General features: G+C 35.5%; 1 protein-coding gene across 3 annotated transcripts in view; it reads right to left on the reverse strand.

Moving 5' to 3' along the window:
- LRBA (LPS responsive beige-like anchor protein) overlaps positions 1 to 20429 on the reverse strand; it is a 737558-nt gene that overhangs the window by 505966 nt on the left and 211163 nt on the right. For all 3 annotated transcript variants that reach the window (XM_027597848.2, XM_027597846.2, XM_027597847.2), the window contains one exon: positions 16101 to 16234. In XM_027597848.2, the coding sequence (XP_027453649.2) occupies positions 16101 to 16234 (134 nt within the window). The remainder of the gene's footprint in view (positions 1 to 16100; positions 16235 to 20429) is intronic.

A 20429-nucleotide genomic window follows, 5' to 3' on the forward strand; every position in this document is an offset into this window, starting at 1 on the left:
TTGGCCAATTCGTCCTCTTATATTACAAAAATATTCAAACTCTTTTATCCTATACAAGAATTATCATCTTTGTTTTCAACAAATAACTGTTTACTTAGCAAGAGAAAAATAATCACCAGAAAAGTAACTCTGGAAGAATAAAAGAACATACAGGCATGAAAACAACATACATTATGACAAGTCTTAAAAGAGTGGATCTAGAAGACTAATTTGTAGGATAATTTACTGAGGCTTAAGGAGTTCTAAAAGCTCAAGAAAGAAAAGGGAGGGGAGGAGCAAGATGGCAGAGGAATAGGAGGCCTAAATTTCATCTGGTCTCAGGAATTCAGCTAGATAGGGATTAAACCATTCTGAACACCTACTAATTCAACCGGAGATTGAAGAAAAGAATAGCAGCAACTCTGAAAAGAAAAGCGACCAGTTTCTGGAAGGTAGGACGCGCAGAGAAGTGAATCCGAGGCGATATTCAGGAAGACAGATGGCAGGGGAGTGGCCTCCACAGCCGCTTCTGACAAGTGATAGAACAGCAGAGCCCAAAATCGGAACCTTTAGAAGTCCACTCCGCTGAGGGACGTTGCTCAAGTGGCTAAGCTGGGGGGAAACCCTCCCGGGACAGTGTGGTCTCAGGACCCTCAGGGTCACAGAAAGTCCGGGGGTGCCTGAGTGCGGCAGAGCTCCCAGGGATGGGGCGGGGAAGCCGGCTGCAAAGATGGAGCCCAGAAGGGGGCTCTCAGCTCAGGGTTGCCATAAACCGTGATCTGCGGCACAGTCGGGCCACTGCTCTTCCAGAAGGGACCCAACAAGCAGCAGAGCCGGGGAGACCCCCCCCTTCCTCCCCCAGGAGGAGCAGCGCGGGAGCGCACCGCAGGGATCTGCTGGGTTTGGAGACTCCACACGGGGTCGAGTGCCAGAGAAAGAAACACTGGGGTCACAGGCCGGGTGAGCAGAGTGCGGCCAGAGACCAGGGAGACGGGAGTGACTGACTGCTCTTCTCTGGGGGCGCACTGAGGAGTAGGGCCCTAAGTTCTCCACTCCTCCGGGCAGAGATTGGGAGGCTGCCATTTTCACTCTCGTCCTCCAAGGCTGTACGGAAAGCTTGCAGGGAACAAAAGCTCCGGAGAGCAAACCCCAGCAGATTACTTAGCCCGGACCAGCAAGGACCGGGCAATTCCACCTCGGTCAAAGTCATTTGGGAACCACGGCAACAGGCCCCTCCCCCAGATCAGCAAGAACAGCCAGCCAAGGCCAAGTTTACCGATCAATGAGAACGGGAGAACTCCAGCGCTAGGGGAATACTGCACATAGAATTCATGGCTTTTTTCCCATGATTATTTTGTCTTTCAAAGTTAATTTTTTTAATTTTTTAAAAAATTTTTCTTTTCCCTTTTTCAATCAACATCTTATCGATCCTTTTAAAAATTTTTTTCATTTCTAGAATATTCTATCCTTTCATAGTAGTTAACCTTATTTTTGTTTTATATATATATATAATGTTCTGTCTTTAAAATTTTGGGATACACTTTCTTCTAACAGACAAAAATATACCCTAAATCTCTAGTGTATGGCTTTGTTCTAGTCTCCTGCCTGATCACATTCTCTCCTTTTTTTTTTAAATCCTCTTCTTTCTTTTTTCAACCAACTTCTAATCTTATCAATTCCTTTTATAAAATCTTTTATAATTTTCATCTTTACAGTCAAATTCCATCCCTTCCTCGTATTTATCTTTATTTTTGTACAAATATAAGCTTTTCTTTCTTTAAAATTTTGGGAGGCACTTTCTTCTAACAGACCAAAATATGCCCAAAATCTAGTGTATGGCACTGATCTATGCACCAGCCTGATCATATTTGATAACATTCTGTTTTCTATTTGTTTGTTTTGTTTTATCTTTTTCTTTTCTTTCTTTCCCTTTCTTTTCCCCTACTTTCAGGTCTCTTCTGATTTGTTTAGTGTATATTTTTCTGGGGTCTTTGTTACCCTGTTAGCATTTTGTTCTCTCATTTATCTATTCTCCTCTGGACAAAATGACAAGACGGGAAAAATCACCTCAAAAAAAAGAACAAGAGGCAGTACCGACTGCCAGGGACCTAATCAATATGGACATTAGTAAGATGTCAGAACTAGAGTTCAGAATGATGATTTTAAAGATACTAGCTTGGCTTGAAATAAGCATGGAAGATATTAGAGAAACCCTTTCTGGAGAAATAAAAGAACTAAAATCTAACCAAGTTGAAATAAAAAAGGCTATTACTGAGGTGCAATCAAAAATGGAGGCTCTGGGGCGCCTGGGGGGCTCAGTTGTTAAGCATCTGCCTTCGGCTCAGGTCATGGTCCTAGGGTCCTGGGATCGAGCCCCACATCAGGCTCCCTGCTCAGCGGGAAGCCTGCTTCTCCCTCTCCCACTCCCCCTGCCTGTACTCCCTCTCTCGCTGTGTCCCTCTCTGTCAAGTAAATAAATAAAATCTTTAAAAAAAAAAAAAAAATGGAGGCTCTAACTGCTAGGATAAATGAGGCAGAAGAGAGAATTAATGATATAGAAGACCAAATGATGCAAAATAAAGAAGCTGAGAAGAAGAGAGATAATCAACTACTGGATCAGAGGGCAGAATTCGAGAGATAAGTGATACCATAAGACAAAACAATATTAGAATAATTGGAATCCCAGAATAAAAAGAAAGAGAGAGAGGGGCTGAAGGTATATTGGAGCAAATTACAGCGGAGAACTTCCCTAATTTGGGGAAGGAAACAGGCATCAAAATCCAGGAGGCACAGAGAACGCCCCTCAAAATCAATAAAAATAGGTCAACACCCCGACATCTAACAGTAAAATTTACGAGCCTCAGAGACAAAGAGAAAATCCTGAAAGCAGCTCGGGAGAAGAGATCTGTAACCTACAATGGTAGAAACATTAGACCGCTAACAGACCTATCCACAGAGACCTGGCAGGCCAGAAAGGACTGGCATGATATATTCAGAGCATTAAATGAGAAAAATATGCAGCCAAGAATACTATATCCAGCTAGGCTGTCACTGAAAAGAGAAGGAGAGAAAAAAGCTTCCAGGACAAACAAAAATGAAAGGAACTTGCAAACACAAAACCAGACCTACAAGAAATATTGAAAGGGGTCCTCTAAGCAAAGAGAGAGCCTAAAAGTAACATAGACCAGAAAGGGACACAGACAATATGCAGTAAGAGCCACCTAAGAGGCAATACAATGGCACTAAATTCCTATCTTTCAATAGTTACCCTGAATGTAAATGGGCTAAATGCCCCAATCAAAAGACACAGGCTATCAGACTGGATAAAAAAAACAAGAGCCATCCATATGCTGTCTGCAAGAGACTCATTTTAGACCCAAAGACACCCCCAGATTGAAAGTGAGGGGGTGGAAAACCATTTACCATGCTAATGGACACCAAAAGAAAGCTGGGGTGGCAATCCTTATATCAGACAAATTAGATTTTAAACCAAAGACTATAGTAAGAGATGAGGAAGGACACTGTATCATACTTAAAGGGTCTATCCGACAAGAAGATCTAACAGTTGTAAATATCTATGCCCCTAACATAGGAGCAGCCAATTATATAAGCCAATTAATAACAAAAGCAAAGAAACACATCGACAACAATACAATAATAGTGGGGGACTTTAACACCCCCCTCACTGAAATGGACAGATCCTCTAAGCAAAAGATCAACAAGGAAATAAAGACTTTAAATGACACACTGGACCAAATGGACTTCACAGACATATTCAGAAATTCCATCCCAAAGCAACAGAATAAATATTCTTCTCTAGTGCCCATGGAACATTCTCCAGAATAGATCACAACCTACGTCACAAATAAGGTCTCAACCAGTACCAAAATATTGGGATCATTCCCTGCCTATTTTCAGACCACAATGCTTTGAAACTAGAACTCAATCACAAGAGGAAAGTCGGAAAGAACTCAAATACATGGAGGCTAAAGAGCATCTTACTAAAGAATGAATGGGTCAACCAGGAAATTAAAGAAGAATTTAAAAAAATTAATGGAAACAAATGAAAATGAAAACACAACTGTTCAAGATCTTTGGGATACAGCAAAGGTGGTCCTAAGAGGAAAATATATAGCAATACAAGCCTTTCTCAAGAAACAAGAAAGGTCTCAAATACACAACCTAACCCTACGCCTAAAGGAGCTGGAGAAAGAACAGCAAATAAAGCCTGAACCCAGCAGGAGAAGAGAAATAATAAAGATCAGAGCAGGAATCAATGAAATAGACACCAAAAGAACAGCAGAACAGATCAATGAAACTAGGAGCTGGTTCTTTGAAAGAATTAACAAGATTGATAAACCCCTGCCCAGACTTATCAAAAAGAAAAGAGAAAGGACCCAAATAAATAAAATCATGAATGAAAGAGGAAAGATCACAACCAACACCAAAGAAATACAATTATAAGAACATATTATGAGCAACTATATGCCAGCAAATTAGATAATCTGCAAGAAATGGATGCATTCCTAGAGATGTATCAACTATCAAAACTGAACCCGGAAGAAATAGAAAACCTGAACAGACCTATAACCACTAAGGAAACTGAAGCAGTCATCAAAAATCTCCCAACAAACAAAAGCCCAGGGCCAGATGGCTTCCCAGGGGAATTCTACCAAACATTTCAAGAAGAATTAATACCTATTCTTCCGAAACTGTTCCAAAAAATAGAAATGGAAGGAAAACTTCCAAACTCGTTTTATGAGGCCACCATTACCTTGATCCCAAAACCAGACAAAGACCCCCATCAAAAAGGAGAATTACAGACCAATGCCTTGATAAACATGGATGCAAAAATTCTCACCAAAATACTAGCCAATAGGATCCAACAGTACATTCAAAGGATTATTCACCATGACCAAGTGGGATTTATCCCTGGGCTGCAAGGTTGGTTCAACATCCACAAATCAACGTGATACATTAATATAAGAAAGAACAAGAACCATAGGATCCTCTCAATAGATGCAGAAAAAGCATTTGACAAAGTACAACATCCTTTCTTGATCAAAACTCTTCAGAGTATAGGGACAGAGGGTACATACCTCATTATCATAAAAGCCATCTATGAAAAACCCACAGCGAATATCATTCTCAATGGGGAAAAAATGAGAGCTTTCCCCCTAAGGTCAGGAACACGGCAGGGATGTCCACTCTCACCACTGCTATTCAACATAGTATTGGAAGTCCTAGCCACAGCAATCAGACAACAAAAAGAAATCAAAGGCATCCAAATCAGCAAGGAAGAAGTCAAACTCTCATTCTTTGCAGATGATATGATACTTTATGTGGAAAACCCAAAAGATTCCACCCCAAAACTGCTAGAACTCATACAGGAATTCAGTAAAGTGGCAGGATATAAAATCAATGCACAGAAATCAGTGGCATTCCTATACACCAACAAGACAGAAGAGAGAGAAATTAAGGAGTCGATCCCATTTACAATTGCACCCAAAACCATAAGATACCTAGGAATAAATCTAACCAAAGAGGCAAAGGATCTGTACTCAAAAACTATAAAATACTCATGAAAGAAATTTAGGAAGACACAAAGAAATGGAAAAACATTCCATGCTCATGGATTGGAAGAACAAATATTGTGAAGATGTCAATGCTACCTAGAGCAATCTACACATTCAATGCAATCCCTATCAAAATACCATCAACTTTTTCAAAGAAATGGAACAAATAATCCTAAAATTTGTATGGAACCAGAAAAGACCCCAAATAGCCAGAGGAATGTTGAAAAAGAAAACCAAAGCTGGTGGCATCATAATGCTGGACTTCAAGCTCCATCACAAAGCTGTCATCATCAAGACAGTATGGTACTGGCACAAAAACAGACACATAGATCAATGGAACAGAGAGCCCAGAAATGGACCCTCAACTCTGTGGTCCACCAATCTTTGACAAAGCAGAAAAGAATGTCCAATTGAAAAAAGACAGTCTCTTCAACAAACATATTTTATAATCAAAGGCATCTGAACAATTGTAGTCAGCCAAAGTTGACACCTAACTGTAAGAGGAAACAGTGGATAAAATCAAGAAAGCAACAGATTCAAATCCAAGATATGGTAAAAGACTAAGAAAGGAAGAACTTTTTATTTAAAATCTTTATCTTGGCAGGCTACAATCTTCAAGATCACATAAACTGGACGCCTAGAGGAAAAACAGTTGTATAATTTCAACATACTGTGTAAGTATAATGATTTACTTGTAGTGAAGATGAACCTCTAAGCTCCATTCCAAAAGTGTAAGCCACAGAAGATCATCTCCATCACCCCCCTTACTACAAAAGGACACCAAATGTGGCAGTAAATTTAACTGGGCTTAAAAGCATAGAGTTCTTTTTATTTTTTTTAAGGGGGGGGTGTTTGGGGGAGGGGTAGAGGAAAAGGGAGAGAGAGAATCCCAAGCAGGCTCCATGCCCAGGACAGACCCCCGACACAGGGCTCGGTCTCACAACCCTGAGATCATGACCTGAGTGGAAATCAAGAGTTAATACACTTAACCGACTGAGCCACCCAGGTGCCCCAAGGTTTTCTTATTCTTAATTGCATGGTTACCCTAAAAGAAACCAGATTCCTGAGTGAACCTTGAGGACTGAAACAACCATGCAGCTTTATTCACTCATTTATTTATTGAAAATTATCTTTTGAGAACAAAGAGAAGACTAGGTATTGTTCTGGATGCTTGGGACATATGCTTATATTAACAAAAAGTTCAGCCCTTGTAGGGGAAGACAGACAATATATAATAAACATAATAAGTAAGTTGGAAGCTAGAAGGTGGTTGTGCTATGGGAAATAATAGAGAATAATGAGGGGAAATGGAAGCATGGGGTGGGGTTTAGTGAAAGCTGGTTGCATCTTTAGATATGATGGTCAAGGTGAAACCTAGGGAAGGTGACCTATGAGCAAAAGTCTGAAGGCAGGGAAAGAGTTAGCCAAGAAGAGAATCTGTATCTGAGAATCTGTAATCTGTGTTACAAGTAAAATCAGTTGTTTTCCCATTATGACTACAATATAAAAATACTGTGCTTTAAAGAGCAAAAGGTCCCTCTTTTCCAAACCTTAAGCTAGTCAGGCCTCAAGCCATTAGCTTAAATAGATCAAGGAAATCATTTGCATCAGGATGGGGGCCACACTGACCAGGAGCAAAGTATAGGAGCTCAAACAATGTGAGGAGTACATTTAAGTATAAAAGAAAACTAAAAAAAACTTTGAGGTAATGATTTGAAATTAAGGGCATTTGTGTGAATTCATGGTTTCACTAAATACAGGTAATATATAAAAGTATATATGAAATATATACCCTCATTCAAATACATATCCATATATAGTCCCCTAGTTCTGTCCACCGAGAGGACTTGGGAGCAACAATACCCTAACACCTCATGTCCAAATCTTTCTTCTAAATACTATTCTTCACTAAGGGAGAGAAATGACCAATTCAAGATCAACTGGAGAAAAGTACACAATGAGCTTGAAACATCTAGTTGTATTTTTTAGAAATCTATCAAAGATATGCCCAAGGAATAATAGGTCATCATTCACAAAAACACAGAAGCCAGCTCGAAGGGACTACCACTGACCAACCTGGAGACATTTTGAGCATAAAAATAAATGATAATAACTATCTACAACCCATCCAAAAAAACAGGAAGCCAAAAAGGCCATACTAATATGATAAATTAACAATCTGAGGAACAGGATATTTAAATAATTTCAAAGTACCTTTCCACGAAACACTTATTAATTACAAAAAGGAAAGAGTAACTTTAACATATAGAAAATTGGCAGTTAGATGTTAATCAAATAATCCAAGTGCACATCATCAATATTGTGACAAGTCAAAACTGTGCACCATATGATGAGCACTGGGTGATTATGGAAGTGTTCAATCACTATATTGTACACCTGAAACTAATATAACACTGTATGTTAACTATACTGGAATTAAAATAAAGACAAAATTGTGCACCAGGTGATTAGATTCTTTTCTTCTCCACCTGTTCTATAATATTCCTACTAAAGAAGTATATCATAATCTGCTTCTAATCATGAGGATCCAGGGACATTCATTTGAGTCATTCCTAGTTCTTTACCATAATAAATAGTGCTTTGCATTTGCTTATATAAATGTATGTGCCTTCCTTGATTTTTTTTAAAGTAGGCTCCATGCCCAGTGTGGAGCCCAGTGAGGAGCTTGAACTCACGACCCTGAGATCAAGATCTGAGCTGAGATCAAGAGTTGGATACTTAACCGACTGAGCCAGCCAGGTGCCCTGCTCCTTGATTTTTTGAGGTAACTTCCTAGAAGTCAATAAACACATACTTTAAATATGGATACATATTGCCAAATTGCTCTGAATAAACAATTTACACTTCCTTGACTACCAGTAAAATTGAATGAATTTTCCCACTTTACTAGAAATAAAACAGGTAACATAAATAACTACTACTCTGACCTTTCGAGCATTTTTGGAGGAATCTTTATCTTCATAATTTGTAATTATTATACATAGTGACATTTTCCTTTTATCACTCATTACAAATACTTAAGTGTGTGGTAATTATTGCCATGCAGAATTCTAAAACGTTCCTTTTAAATCATTTTACCAGTATGACTTAGAAAACAGAAATACCACCAAATTTTTAACACAGTTGTTAGGATGTTTAAATTTAAAAATCTAAAGCACCTAAGATAGGGGCGCTTGGGGGCTCAGTTAGTTAAGCAACTGCCTTCGGCTCAGGTCATAGATCACAGGGTCCTAGGATCAAGCCCCACGTCAGGCTCCTTGCTCAGCAGGAGAGTCTGCTTCTCCCTCTCCCTCTGCAGCTCCCCCTACCTGTGCTCTCCTGCTCTCTCTCTCTGTCAAATAAATAAAATCCTTAAAAAATAAAAAATAAAGCATCAAAGATAAAGTAGATTCTCCAATGTTGCTTTCCCACATTTCTGCAAAGCACTACAGAAGTCTAGAGCTCTTCTAAGTGCCTCTACTTTATATTCATGATTTCTGTTATCCATTTTTAGTCAAGCCTTCTATTTATATATTACTTACCTATTAAATTCTGATAATAAATATAAATGTCCCTCTACTCTTCTCAGCCTGAAATCCATTTCCCTTCATGCCTTCAAAAAGAAATGTTAGGTCATTCAAGACCACAGCCTTTCTCTTCCACATCTAAAGGAAATCCTGCTAAGCTCTCAAGTTCTCAACAATCAATCTCTCACATAACTTCCATGCCAATTTCTTTAGAAAACATGTTCTACACTAGCAGAAAAGACTTCTCACTAGCCACCTATAACCAAACCATTCTCAAATTGAATCCTAGCTCTATCAATATTAGGCCAGTTTCTCTGATAGTAACTACCCTTCCGGGGTTGTTATATGATTGAAATATTTGGGGGAAGCAGTAGCAGTGCACAGTAAGTCTGCCACTTATTAGCACTGGACTTGGGTCAAGTATTTAAGCTCTCTGTGCTTTATTTTCCTAATCTATAAAATGAATAGTGATACCTACACTTCACAGAATTATTTTGAGCCTGGCGTATAACAAATACCCAATGAATGATAGCTTCCTTTCTTACCCTTCTACTCTATGACTTCCTTTAAAATACAAAGAAAGTTATCATAGTTCCTTTTAATCTGTACTATAGGCTGAAAATACACCCAAATTCCTCAGTGATTATTCATGTGACATTAAGTACAGGTAACTTAAATGACATGAAGCTTATAAAGTACCTTTTAAAAACTTTAAAAATTTTTTAAAGAAACCAAAGGCAAATCTGTTTTAAAAGTCTAGAAGTTATAAAGCCAAGAAACAAACCCAGATTTAACTGTTACAAAAAGTGGATTTCCAACAATTTCATTTATCCAGATTGGCATAAAACAAAACATAGCCATAAACTTTTGGTAAATCCAGCCACTGTACAAGAAAATATTTTTATTAAAAGCCTGTACTGCCTCACTCCACTCCCATAATTTCCTCAGGCTCACTCCATTTCTATCTGGGCATTTTGATTCAACTTACTCTCTTAGGTAAGACAAATAAAATTAGTTACAGGTACAGATAAACAGCCAGGCTCTAACCAAGCAAGGATCTGGGAAAACGTGACCTTCCCTGAAATATACTTGGTCTTCAGGCAGAACTAGATCAATAACTCTGATTCAGTTCTGATCACTAACTCACAGCCAAACATAGAGATTCAGAAATCTAGACTGTTTGCCCCCCCTACCCCCGCCCGGTTCCTCTGGGGTAGGATACTGTAGCAATCTTAGACAATTAACCTTTGGATAATTACTGAGCCCACCCCTCTTAGAGTGAGAACATTCCTACAAGATGAAGTTGTGAGTCTCTCTTTTCCATAACACATTTCCTTCCCATTCCCTTAAAAATCAAAATTAACTTTTCTTTTTACTGGGATTTTTATTTATCTCTGTCTTCCTCTCCTGCTCACCATCTTGCTCAACTGAAAGCTAACTGTACATAAAAACCCTAAACAACTGAATGGAATCTATCCTAATGCATAGTATTAATTTTAAAGTGAAGTTAAGGCACACATTTCTTTATAATGACAATTTTTAAAGTACATATATGAATTCCCACTTCACAATCAAAAGTTTTCCATTTTCTCCTTTTTTTCCCCATTAAAATTTCAAACTAGAGGGCAAAACAAGGCAAAGTTGAAAAGAATCTTTCACTGTTCAGTGTCTGGGATTTCTGAGACTCAGGTCCATCCTTCTATTTCTACACAACACTCAATGAAGTACTTCAGAGACCAAATATCTTTATTATAGTCAGTTAATGACACCTCCAATTCTCTAAATCCTTGACAGTAATATGATCACTAAACCATAACTGGCCATTGACTTCTATTACTAGTGATTAATTAACTATTTCTGAGCTTCATTTCTTTGGTGAAAGTTTTTAAAGACCACCTTTATTTAGAGTATAACTATTGGTAGTTTTTCTCTATTTAAAAATAAAGACAAGTAATAAATCTCAAGAAAATATCTGTATGAGGCTCTAGGTAGTAATTACAAAACAAAAATAGCTTTTACTGTGCTGACTCTAATTTTAACAAGCTGAAATGCATATCCAAAGTCTAAAGAAGACAAGGAGAAATGGTGGCTCTAAATAAAACAGTAACAAAAATGCCTTCCTGACACCACCCTACAAGTGTTGCCAATTTTCAAACCTAAAAGAGACTACAGTAGAAAAGGATTCTATAAACAGTCTTTTTCAATAATAAGAGAACACTGTACCAACAAAGATAAAAAGGTTGGAGGGATGGGTGAAACAGGTGATGGGGATTAAAGGGTACATTTTGTTGTGATGAGCACTGGGTGCTGTATGGAAACACTAAATTGTATACCTGAAACTAATATTACACTGAAATTTAAATAAAAACTTTAAAAAAATCAACTAGCAATAATTATTGGAGGAAAACACCACACGAAAAAAATAAACTAATATATCAGTAATTTCATAGGGGTTGTCCTCCATTTCTGCCATGGAAAAAATGTAATTTCCAAATATTCTGCATTTTTCAATTCAGATAAAATCATAAATTTATAACTAATTTATTGTTTTAAATTTACTTTAAATATCTTTAATACACAATCACACATATGTAAATGCAGAAGCTACTTTGAACATGTGGAATGATGCTGACTTATCTCTTCCTTATCATTGCACTGATAAACTGGCTCCTTCAAACTGACAGTTTTCCAGACATTCAAATGAACAAAAAGGAAAATGCAAATACATCATCTGTCTAGTATCTATCCAGGGAATAGCCAACTGTTTATTCAAAGTCCCTAAGGGTCTAAATAAATAATGTCCTCTAAAATAAAGTATCATTAAAACAAGTGCCAATATTTAATCCCTAAACACTGGATTTTTTAAATTTCTCTCCCTCCCCCTTTCACTCCCCCCACCTCCTCACCAATTCTGGACCAGTTGCAGGAGGGACAGTCTATATGCCCAGTAAAAACTCTTTATTAAATAAAAGAAACTTGTATTGATTGAGTAAATATAAGTCTCTTGGGTCAAATTTCATACAAAGCAAAGAATCAAATATTTTTCTTCAATGTTAAACATGCTAATTAATAAATATGCATGGCTCTGATAAACAGAACAGAGCCTAATATTCTAATGAGAAATATAATTATTATATTTTACAACCTAGCAAACACCCAGCATATAAATCACTGAAAAAAACAGTCTGTTTTGTTCCTTTATTGGGTTAGCTTCATTTTTGTTTTATTCACTTATGTTTTGCATCATGGTAGAAAAAAACATTTTAGCATATCTGAAAAAAGAGTAATGGCATCATAACACATACTGTATTCTGGGCAATCAAACCTGTACTGATGAGTAACTTGAAAATTTCCAGATTTTGATATATTTACTAAAACTGTTTTCTCTTTTAGCTTTCTTTTAAAATATGCATATACCTTGTTCTCTGATAAATCAGTTACTAAGAAAGATTTGCCATTGTTATTAATAGACTATCCTTTTTTGCTAATAAAATGTTACAGAAGCTAAGGAATATTATCCGAACTAAAATCTGAGATTTGTATAATAATCAAAATTTGTACTCTAAGCACAGTTCCAGTAATGCACAATTTAAAATGTAAATGTACAAATCTTCAATTTTTTTTGCAAAGTTATACATTCGGGTGATTTTTTTTTAAGTACAGTTGACACACAATGTTACATTAGTTTCAGATGTACAACATAGTGATTCCACAATTCTCTACATTATGATATACTCAACACAAGTATAATTACTACCTGTCACCATACAATGCAATTACCATACCAATGACTATGTATTTCCTATGCTATATGACTTATTCATTCCATAACTGGAAGCCTGTATCTCCCACTCCCATTCACCCATTTCACCCATCCCCCCATACTCCTTTGTTCTGGCAACTACCAGTTTGTTCTCTGTATTTATGGGTCTACTTCTGCTTTTTTGTTAGTTTGTTTTGTTTTTTAGTTGGTGATAATATTATGACAGAAGAATCTCTGACCTCACATAAAGCTGACAAGCTCTAATTCTTTTTCTGGGATCCAACTATCTAATTCTAGTTTCTCTTTGATTGTGTCACATGTAAAATTTAGAAATCCCATTTTGATACCAAAATTTCTAAATAGTTTAAATGTTTCTGCTACAAAAGTCCTATTTTATGTTTTATATTTACATGGTTTCTTCCAAGGAAATTCCCATTTTTTGCTATGTACTATCAAGTATATTTTTTATTAATCAATAATCTATTAATAAATTTTAGCAGTTCATTTTTTGTTGCTGACTCACTATAAAATTCAGAACTGAAGTCATCCCAAGGCACAAAGATTTAAGGTTAAAATTCATAGGAATAGGTATTGACTATATCCTCATACAAAGAAAATAATACAAGATCAAACCAAGACTAATACCTAACTCACCCAGATCTGCAAGAATAAACTGGCCAGGGGTGCCTGGGTGGCTCAGTCAGTTAAGCATCAGACTCTTAATTTCAGATCAGGTCATGATCTCAGGGTCCCAGGATCGAGCCCCTGCTTGTCCTTGACCCTCTGCTCCTCCCCCTGCTCTCTAATAAACAAATAAAATCTTAAAAAAAAAAAAAGAATAAACTGCCCAGCTCAGCATGCAATTACAACAACTATCAATTCATCCACAAATCATTTTCTCCCAATTCTTGCCTGAACGAGAAGTAGGAAAATAAACTTAAATATATATGCCGCCTATTTTTTTTTAATGGCAAATAACAAATTAAGAGAACTACCAAAAAGAAAACAAAAATCTCTCAGTTAAAAATACTGACAGTGAAGAGATAACTATTTGTGGAGTTTGGATTCCAAGTGAAAAAAGAACAGAATACATGGGCAAGTATGGTAAACAAGAGTATGTAAAGTGGGGTTGTAGGAGAGTGAGAAGTACAATGACTGAAAACACTACATTGAGTTAGATTTTCCCTATCAAGGTAGTAAGGTTCATGTCTGCAATTAATGGAATGGAATAGAAATAAAGTAAACTGAATTGTGTTAAGACTGTTGAATCACAGACCTGTACCTCTGAAACAAATAATACAATATATGTTAAAAGAAAGAAAAAAGAAGAAGATAGCAGGAGGGGAAAAATGAAAGGGGAGAAATCGGAGGGGGAGACGAACCATGAGAGACGATGGACTCTGAGAAACAAGCTGAGGGTTCTAGAGGGGAGGGGGGTGGGGGGATGGGTTAGCCTGGTGATGGGTATTAAAGAGGGCACGTTCTGCATGGAGCACTGGGTGTTCTATACAAACAATGAACCGGAACACTACATCAAAAACTAATGATGTAATGTATGGTGATTAACATAATAAAAAAAAAGAAAGAAAGTAAACTGGAGACATCATATAACAATGACAACAAGAGCACAGTGAAAGAGGAAAGGGTCAAATGATATGAAAAACAAATGATAAAAACAAAGACCATCACCACAAAGATTTGGAATAACTTAATGAGGAATTTTTTTCTTAAGGGGTTTTAGGGAGAAGAAAAGAGCTAACAATTCCAGCACAAAATGGGAAAGCCTGGGAACTATCTGAGAAACATCACCAGAAATTAAACAAACTTAAATAATGGGGGAAAACGGTACATTATAGGCTGGATACAGGGTTTTGTGGGGGCTTGCCAATAAATAAATAGTCTTCAAAATAGCAAATTATTTTGTAATTCTGCATATGGTTCTTCAGGGTGAGTTTATATAATAATGAATATACTGAAAAAAAATACAATGCTTCAGAAATAAATATATCATACTGTTTTATATCCAGTATTGCCCATATATCTCTCAGCTTCCTGTTTATCTCTTCTGAAGACTGCATGATTTAAATTTTGAAAATATTTTTAAAAGCAATCAGAGGACTGCTTTAATTACTTTGTCCCATAAACTGAAATTAAAAGGCAATATATTCAAAATAAGATGAAAATATTTTACTCAGTGTACTGTGAACCTCTAAACTTACTACATTTGCTCTGGGAAGTTATTAGAAATTCACTAACACTGAGTTTAAAAGATGGCCTACAATTTCATAGATTTAAGTACCTTCTGCCTTTTTCCCAACTGAAGCAGCTCCAGAAAAATCACAGCTGATTTTTTTTTTTTAGGGGTTTTTGGATGGGGGTGAAAAAACAGAAATTTCATCCAGCCTAATATAGATTATCAAACTGTTTCTCCTCCAAAGTAAAACAAAAGCATCAGAGTATAATGGAAAAATCTGGTAGAGTTCTACACTTATTTTCTTTCATATTTTCTCACTAGAACAATGACGAAAAATGTACCACACTACTGTAAGATGTTAGTAATAGGGAATGGGAAGTAATGAGAATTGGGAATGTTGAGGTAGTATATGGAACTCTGTACTTTCCATTACATTTTTCCGTAACCTAAAACTGAAGTGAGGTCTATTTGCAATTTTTTAAATTTTTAATAAAATAAAAGGCAACACAGCACAAAACTCTGTATACTACTACTACAGATTTTAGTTTCCAAGTAGAAATTTTTTTCAATAAACTGAATATTGTATAATTATGTATAAATACAAGATTAATGATAAAATTTTGAAAAAGATACGAACATGAAACTTAAAAAATCAAAACTGCCAGTAGTTCAACCACATGGAAATAATCAAGTAACTTCAGAGTATATCGCCTACCTTCCTCCATGTATAAAAGATACATACTTCACTTAGCTACGATTACATGGTATATGTAAAGTATTGCACATATTTTTTTTTTACTTGACCAACTGTGAACATTTCTTATCATTAAATATTAAGAAAAATTTCTTTAAGTGACAAAAATACTGAAATAACTTTATATAATTTATTTGATACTACTCAAATGTATTTGGAAAATTATTAAACAATCAACAGTATAATATAAAAGCATGATTTATAACATGCCTAACAAAATATCTTAACTTTATCAAAAATCCTCAACTTTGCAAAAATGGGATCTAAAAACTTTTTTGCTCAAAACATTAATTAATAACTAACTCACCAGGTGATTCTCCTCCTACATCTGAGGCCTGGCTTGAATCTACTGAAGAAACCACACTGACAGCATTGGTAGGTAGACTTGTACTAAGTGTGGAAGGTAAGACTGCTGATTTTTTTGTTGCAATGACGACACTTCTGTAATAAAGAAAGTAAACAGATTTTAAAATAGAAAAGGTCACTCAACCTAATTACATTAATTTCAAAATAGAAAGTAGGAAACTAATTTCTTTTTATAATTTGCTTATTTCTATTTTGATGTACAATTTTGAATATTCTCTCAACAAGAAATCTCTCCAATGCATTCATATTTATCTGAATTTCAGTGTTTTAGGATGAAGACAATGTCCTATGGAAATATAATAATCCATTATAACATTTGAACTTACAATTACTATATAATATTCTTTAAATTTATGATCATCTTTAATTATCCAACTTAAATAAAATATAACCAAAGGTATATAAAAAAGGGATTTTGGCACTCAAGTGGAAAAGTAATTAACTTTTTCTTAACCTCAGAACTGAAGCAGAAAACTCAACATGTTTCTACATGGATTTTAAAGCACCACTAATTTGAAATCATAAAACCTCAAAAATCTTATACGGTAAAAAAAACACTTAATAAACAATTTTTAACATGTATATAGTCCAAGTTTTTTTTTAAGCCCCAATGACTATCTTTTGATAATATTATATCAAAAAAACAATGCATAGGTATAAAAGCTAGATGCCAAAAATTCCAAATAATCAAACTTGTTCATTTTGTCTATTATTCAAACACAGGTATTTATGATACACCAATTTCAATTAAAGTGAATACTTTCTACCAAAATAGTAACCAAAAGACCTTATTAGGCATAACTAAAAGGCATTTTTAATTGAAGTTAGCTCCATAAACATGCAAAAACTCAGCTAATGAGGTAAAGCGGACAGCTGATATATAATGCACTCCCACAGCAGTGCTTACTTTTAATTACCTGGTGTTAACCATAAGCCTAAAGTCTTCAACATTCAATTTATTTAATCACATCTTTTGTTGACAATATTGTAACTGCAAGCTTCAAGTATTCCCTTAACAGCTTTAAAGTATTCAGTTTCTAAATAAAGTTACTTAGATACTTGATCCCAATAAATGTATTCAAAAGTGGAAATTATGTAATTCCAGTATCTTAAAAATATATTTTGTTTTTGTTGTTATACCAAAGAAAGACAATACAAAGCGAAATAGGTTCTGTTTTACTTCAGTGCCTATCATGTGACAGCAAACACTGTTGCCAATTAAATCAAGTTCTCTTGTGTTAGGCATGGCTTATTCAATGTACTTGGGGGTAGCTGGTGTCACATCATTATAAGGGTGACTGCCAATGTTAACTATACACTAAAAAATAGAAGCAACAGCCACCTGAGCCCTCAATCCAAAATGGTGTGCTTAAATCATGGTAGCTTATATCAGATGAAATTATTGACTTTAGGGGGAGTAGATATGACCATGTGTGTGCGCACTAGTGGTACATTCAAAATAATACAAAATATAATTTATGCATTTCCTACTCAAGGCAGAAATTCATAAACCTATTGTTTAAGAAAATCTCTAAGTACATTCCCTAGCAACCTATTTTGGAGGGAGGAGTGCTATGTAGAATTTACTTTCACATTTGTTCACAAAAGAAGAACTAGTAAGATCTAGTTCACTCATATAATAGTTAAGCACTGAAATGAGCAACAGAAAATAGTATTTAGAAAACTGAAATTGTTTTTTCCATAACTGAAATTTAAGACATAAAACTAACCTATGTACAAGCCCACCCTTAGGAATTTCCTCAAGATGACTTATGCCCACAAAAAATGTGTACAATAATGTTCAAGAGGACTTATCTAAGAGCCAAAAACTGGAAGCAGCTCAGAAACCTTTCAAAAGAAAAATGAGTAAGTGATATGCTCATACAACAAAACAATACTCAGCAATTAACAGAAACTACTGATAAACGTAACATAAGTGAATTTCAAAAGCATTATGTTGAGTGAAGAAAGTTTTATACAAAAGAACACAAACTTTGTTATTTCCTTTTACATGAAGTTCTAGAAAAGGCAAAACTAACCTACAGGAGAAAAGAATCAGAAGAACTGCCTCTAGCTGGGAAGGCACATGAGGGAACTTTCAAGACTGATGATGTCTTGATTGAGGATTTGGGTTACATGGGTGTACAAAGTTGTCAAAATTCATCAAATGGTACATTTAAGATCTGTGCCTTTCAATGCATGTACCTTTTACCTTAAAAAAACCGTACTGATCTCTAAAGATCTGCATGCTGAAATGCTTATGAAGTGAACTGATGTCTGTTGAAACACATAAAAAATAAGACTGATGGATAGAGGGGCGGATATATGAAGAATTTATGATGAAGCAAATAGAATTAAAGGTTAACTGCAGTATCTCAGTGATGGGGTCTGTGGGTGTTCACTGTACAATTCTTTCAATTTCTCTGTTTGAACATTTTCATAATGAAACATTGGAAAACTGGTAACAGAAAAAATTTACTACAGATGTTCCTTAACATGTACAACCTCTACTGGTCCAAGACAATATGGTTATTTAAAGGTAACAAAAACTTGATCTCATTTCTAACCCTTAAAGCTACTACCATTAACAATGCTATCAATCATGTATACTTACTCTTTATCACAGTTGAGCAAATATTTATTTTCTAAGATCTTTCTCATATTCTCATTCCTAATACATCTATAGTGTGGCTACCTACATGAATTTACATTTAATCCAGCATTCCTCACACACTTCTGCAATATGCTCCTATGGTTCCTGAGCATGTATGTCATTTCACAACTCTGACCCTTTGTGTATGTTATTCCTCAGCTAAGATGCCTTCCTCTTAGCCCTGATTGCCAGTAACCTCTTCCTTCTCACCTTTCAAAACCTTGCTTACAGGTAAACCTCCCCAGAATCTTCAAGTCCAAGTTCATAATGCACTATTCTTCGTGTTTCCACATGATCCTTTCTTTATATAAATTTATAACTTAATAGCTGTGATTTAAACTGACGATATGCCAAGAATTATTACTTTATTCTCCAAACAATCCTAACATACATATTACTTCCATTTATTTATTTTTTAAGATTTTATTTATTTGAGAGAGAGAGACACAGCAAGAGAGGGAACACAAGCAGGAGGAGTGGGAGAGGGAGAAGTAGGCTTCCTGCTGAGCAGGGAGCCCAACGCGGGGCTCGATCCCAGGACCCTGGGATCATGACCTGAGCCAAAGTCAGACGCTTAACGACTGAGCCACCCAGGAGCCCCCATAATACTTCCACTTTAGAAGTTAAAATAGTAAAGCTCAGACAGGTAAAGTAACTTGCCAAAGTAAACACCATACAATTCCAGGTTTGTCTAAATAAGAGCCTCCAAATGAACTATTTTCTCATATTGAGCTTTTTCTTAAGTTTCATTGAGATATAATTCATATATCACAAAATTTAAGTGTACAATTAAATGGTTTTTAGTATGTTCACAGAGTTGTGCAACCATTACCACAATCATTTTAACATTTAAACAGAATTCTATAGTATAATCACCTATAAGCAATAATAATAAAGATTTCTGAGATATAAAATTATGTATATATTACTAAAATAAAAAATACATATGCTTCCTCTTTAGCCTACTTATTAGTAATAATTATTATAAATAGTTATAAGTATTTAATAATTAGAATAATTATTAATATGTAATGAGAAATGAAATTAATCAATTTCCAAATTCTTTGGCTGATTCAAGTCATTTCTGAGGAAGCAAAATAATAATGCTTCAGCTCTGGGCCACATAAAAACAAAATTGAAAGTCATCATGATCCAATTTAAAGAAAAAGCAGCAGGCAGATTTCAGGATATTTTCCTTTCCTTTATTGTTTCCATTATCATAAGGTTTCCATGTAAAAGACTAAAGTTTTCAATAAAGGTGATCTTTAAGCTATCATATTTATCATGTATGTTATTTATCATGTATGTAAGTATAAATTTAAGCTAATAAAGCATGTGCTACAGTTAAAAAAAACTGCAGAAATTTATCTTTACCATTATTCAAGAATGATCATGAAAGGACTAACATGTCACATTTTTCTAAAATGCTTCGGAAAACACAAAGAAAATGCAACATACATTTGGCACAAGTTTGAAATCCTATATGCCAAGCAATGTGCTAGGGATATTTCTGGCTTTGTTCTCAGGGTACAGCTTAAGTTTCTATTTAAGAGACTAAATGAAATCCTTGTTAATATTTAAGAAGTAAATAACTTGAAATTTTTAGTATCTGCCATC

Source organism: Zalophus californianus, chromosome 2, assembly GCF_009762305.2.
Source record: "Zalophus californianus isolate mZalCal1 chromosome 2, mZalCal1.pri.v2, whole genome shotgun sequence".
Classification (NCBI taxonomy): Eukaryota; Metazoa; Chordata; class Mammalia; order Carnivora; family Otariidae; genus Zalophus; species Zalophus californianus.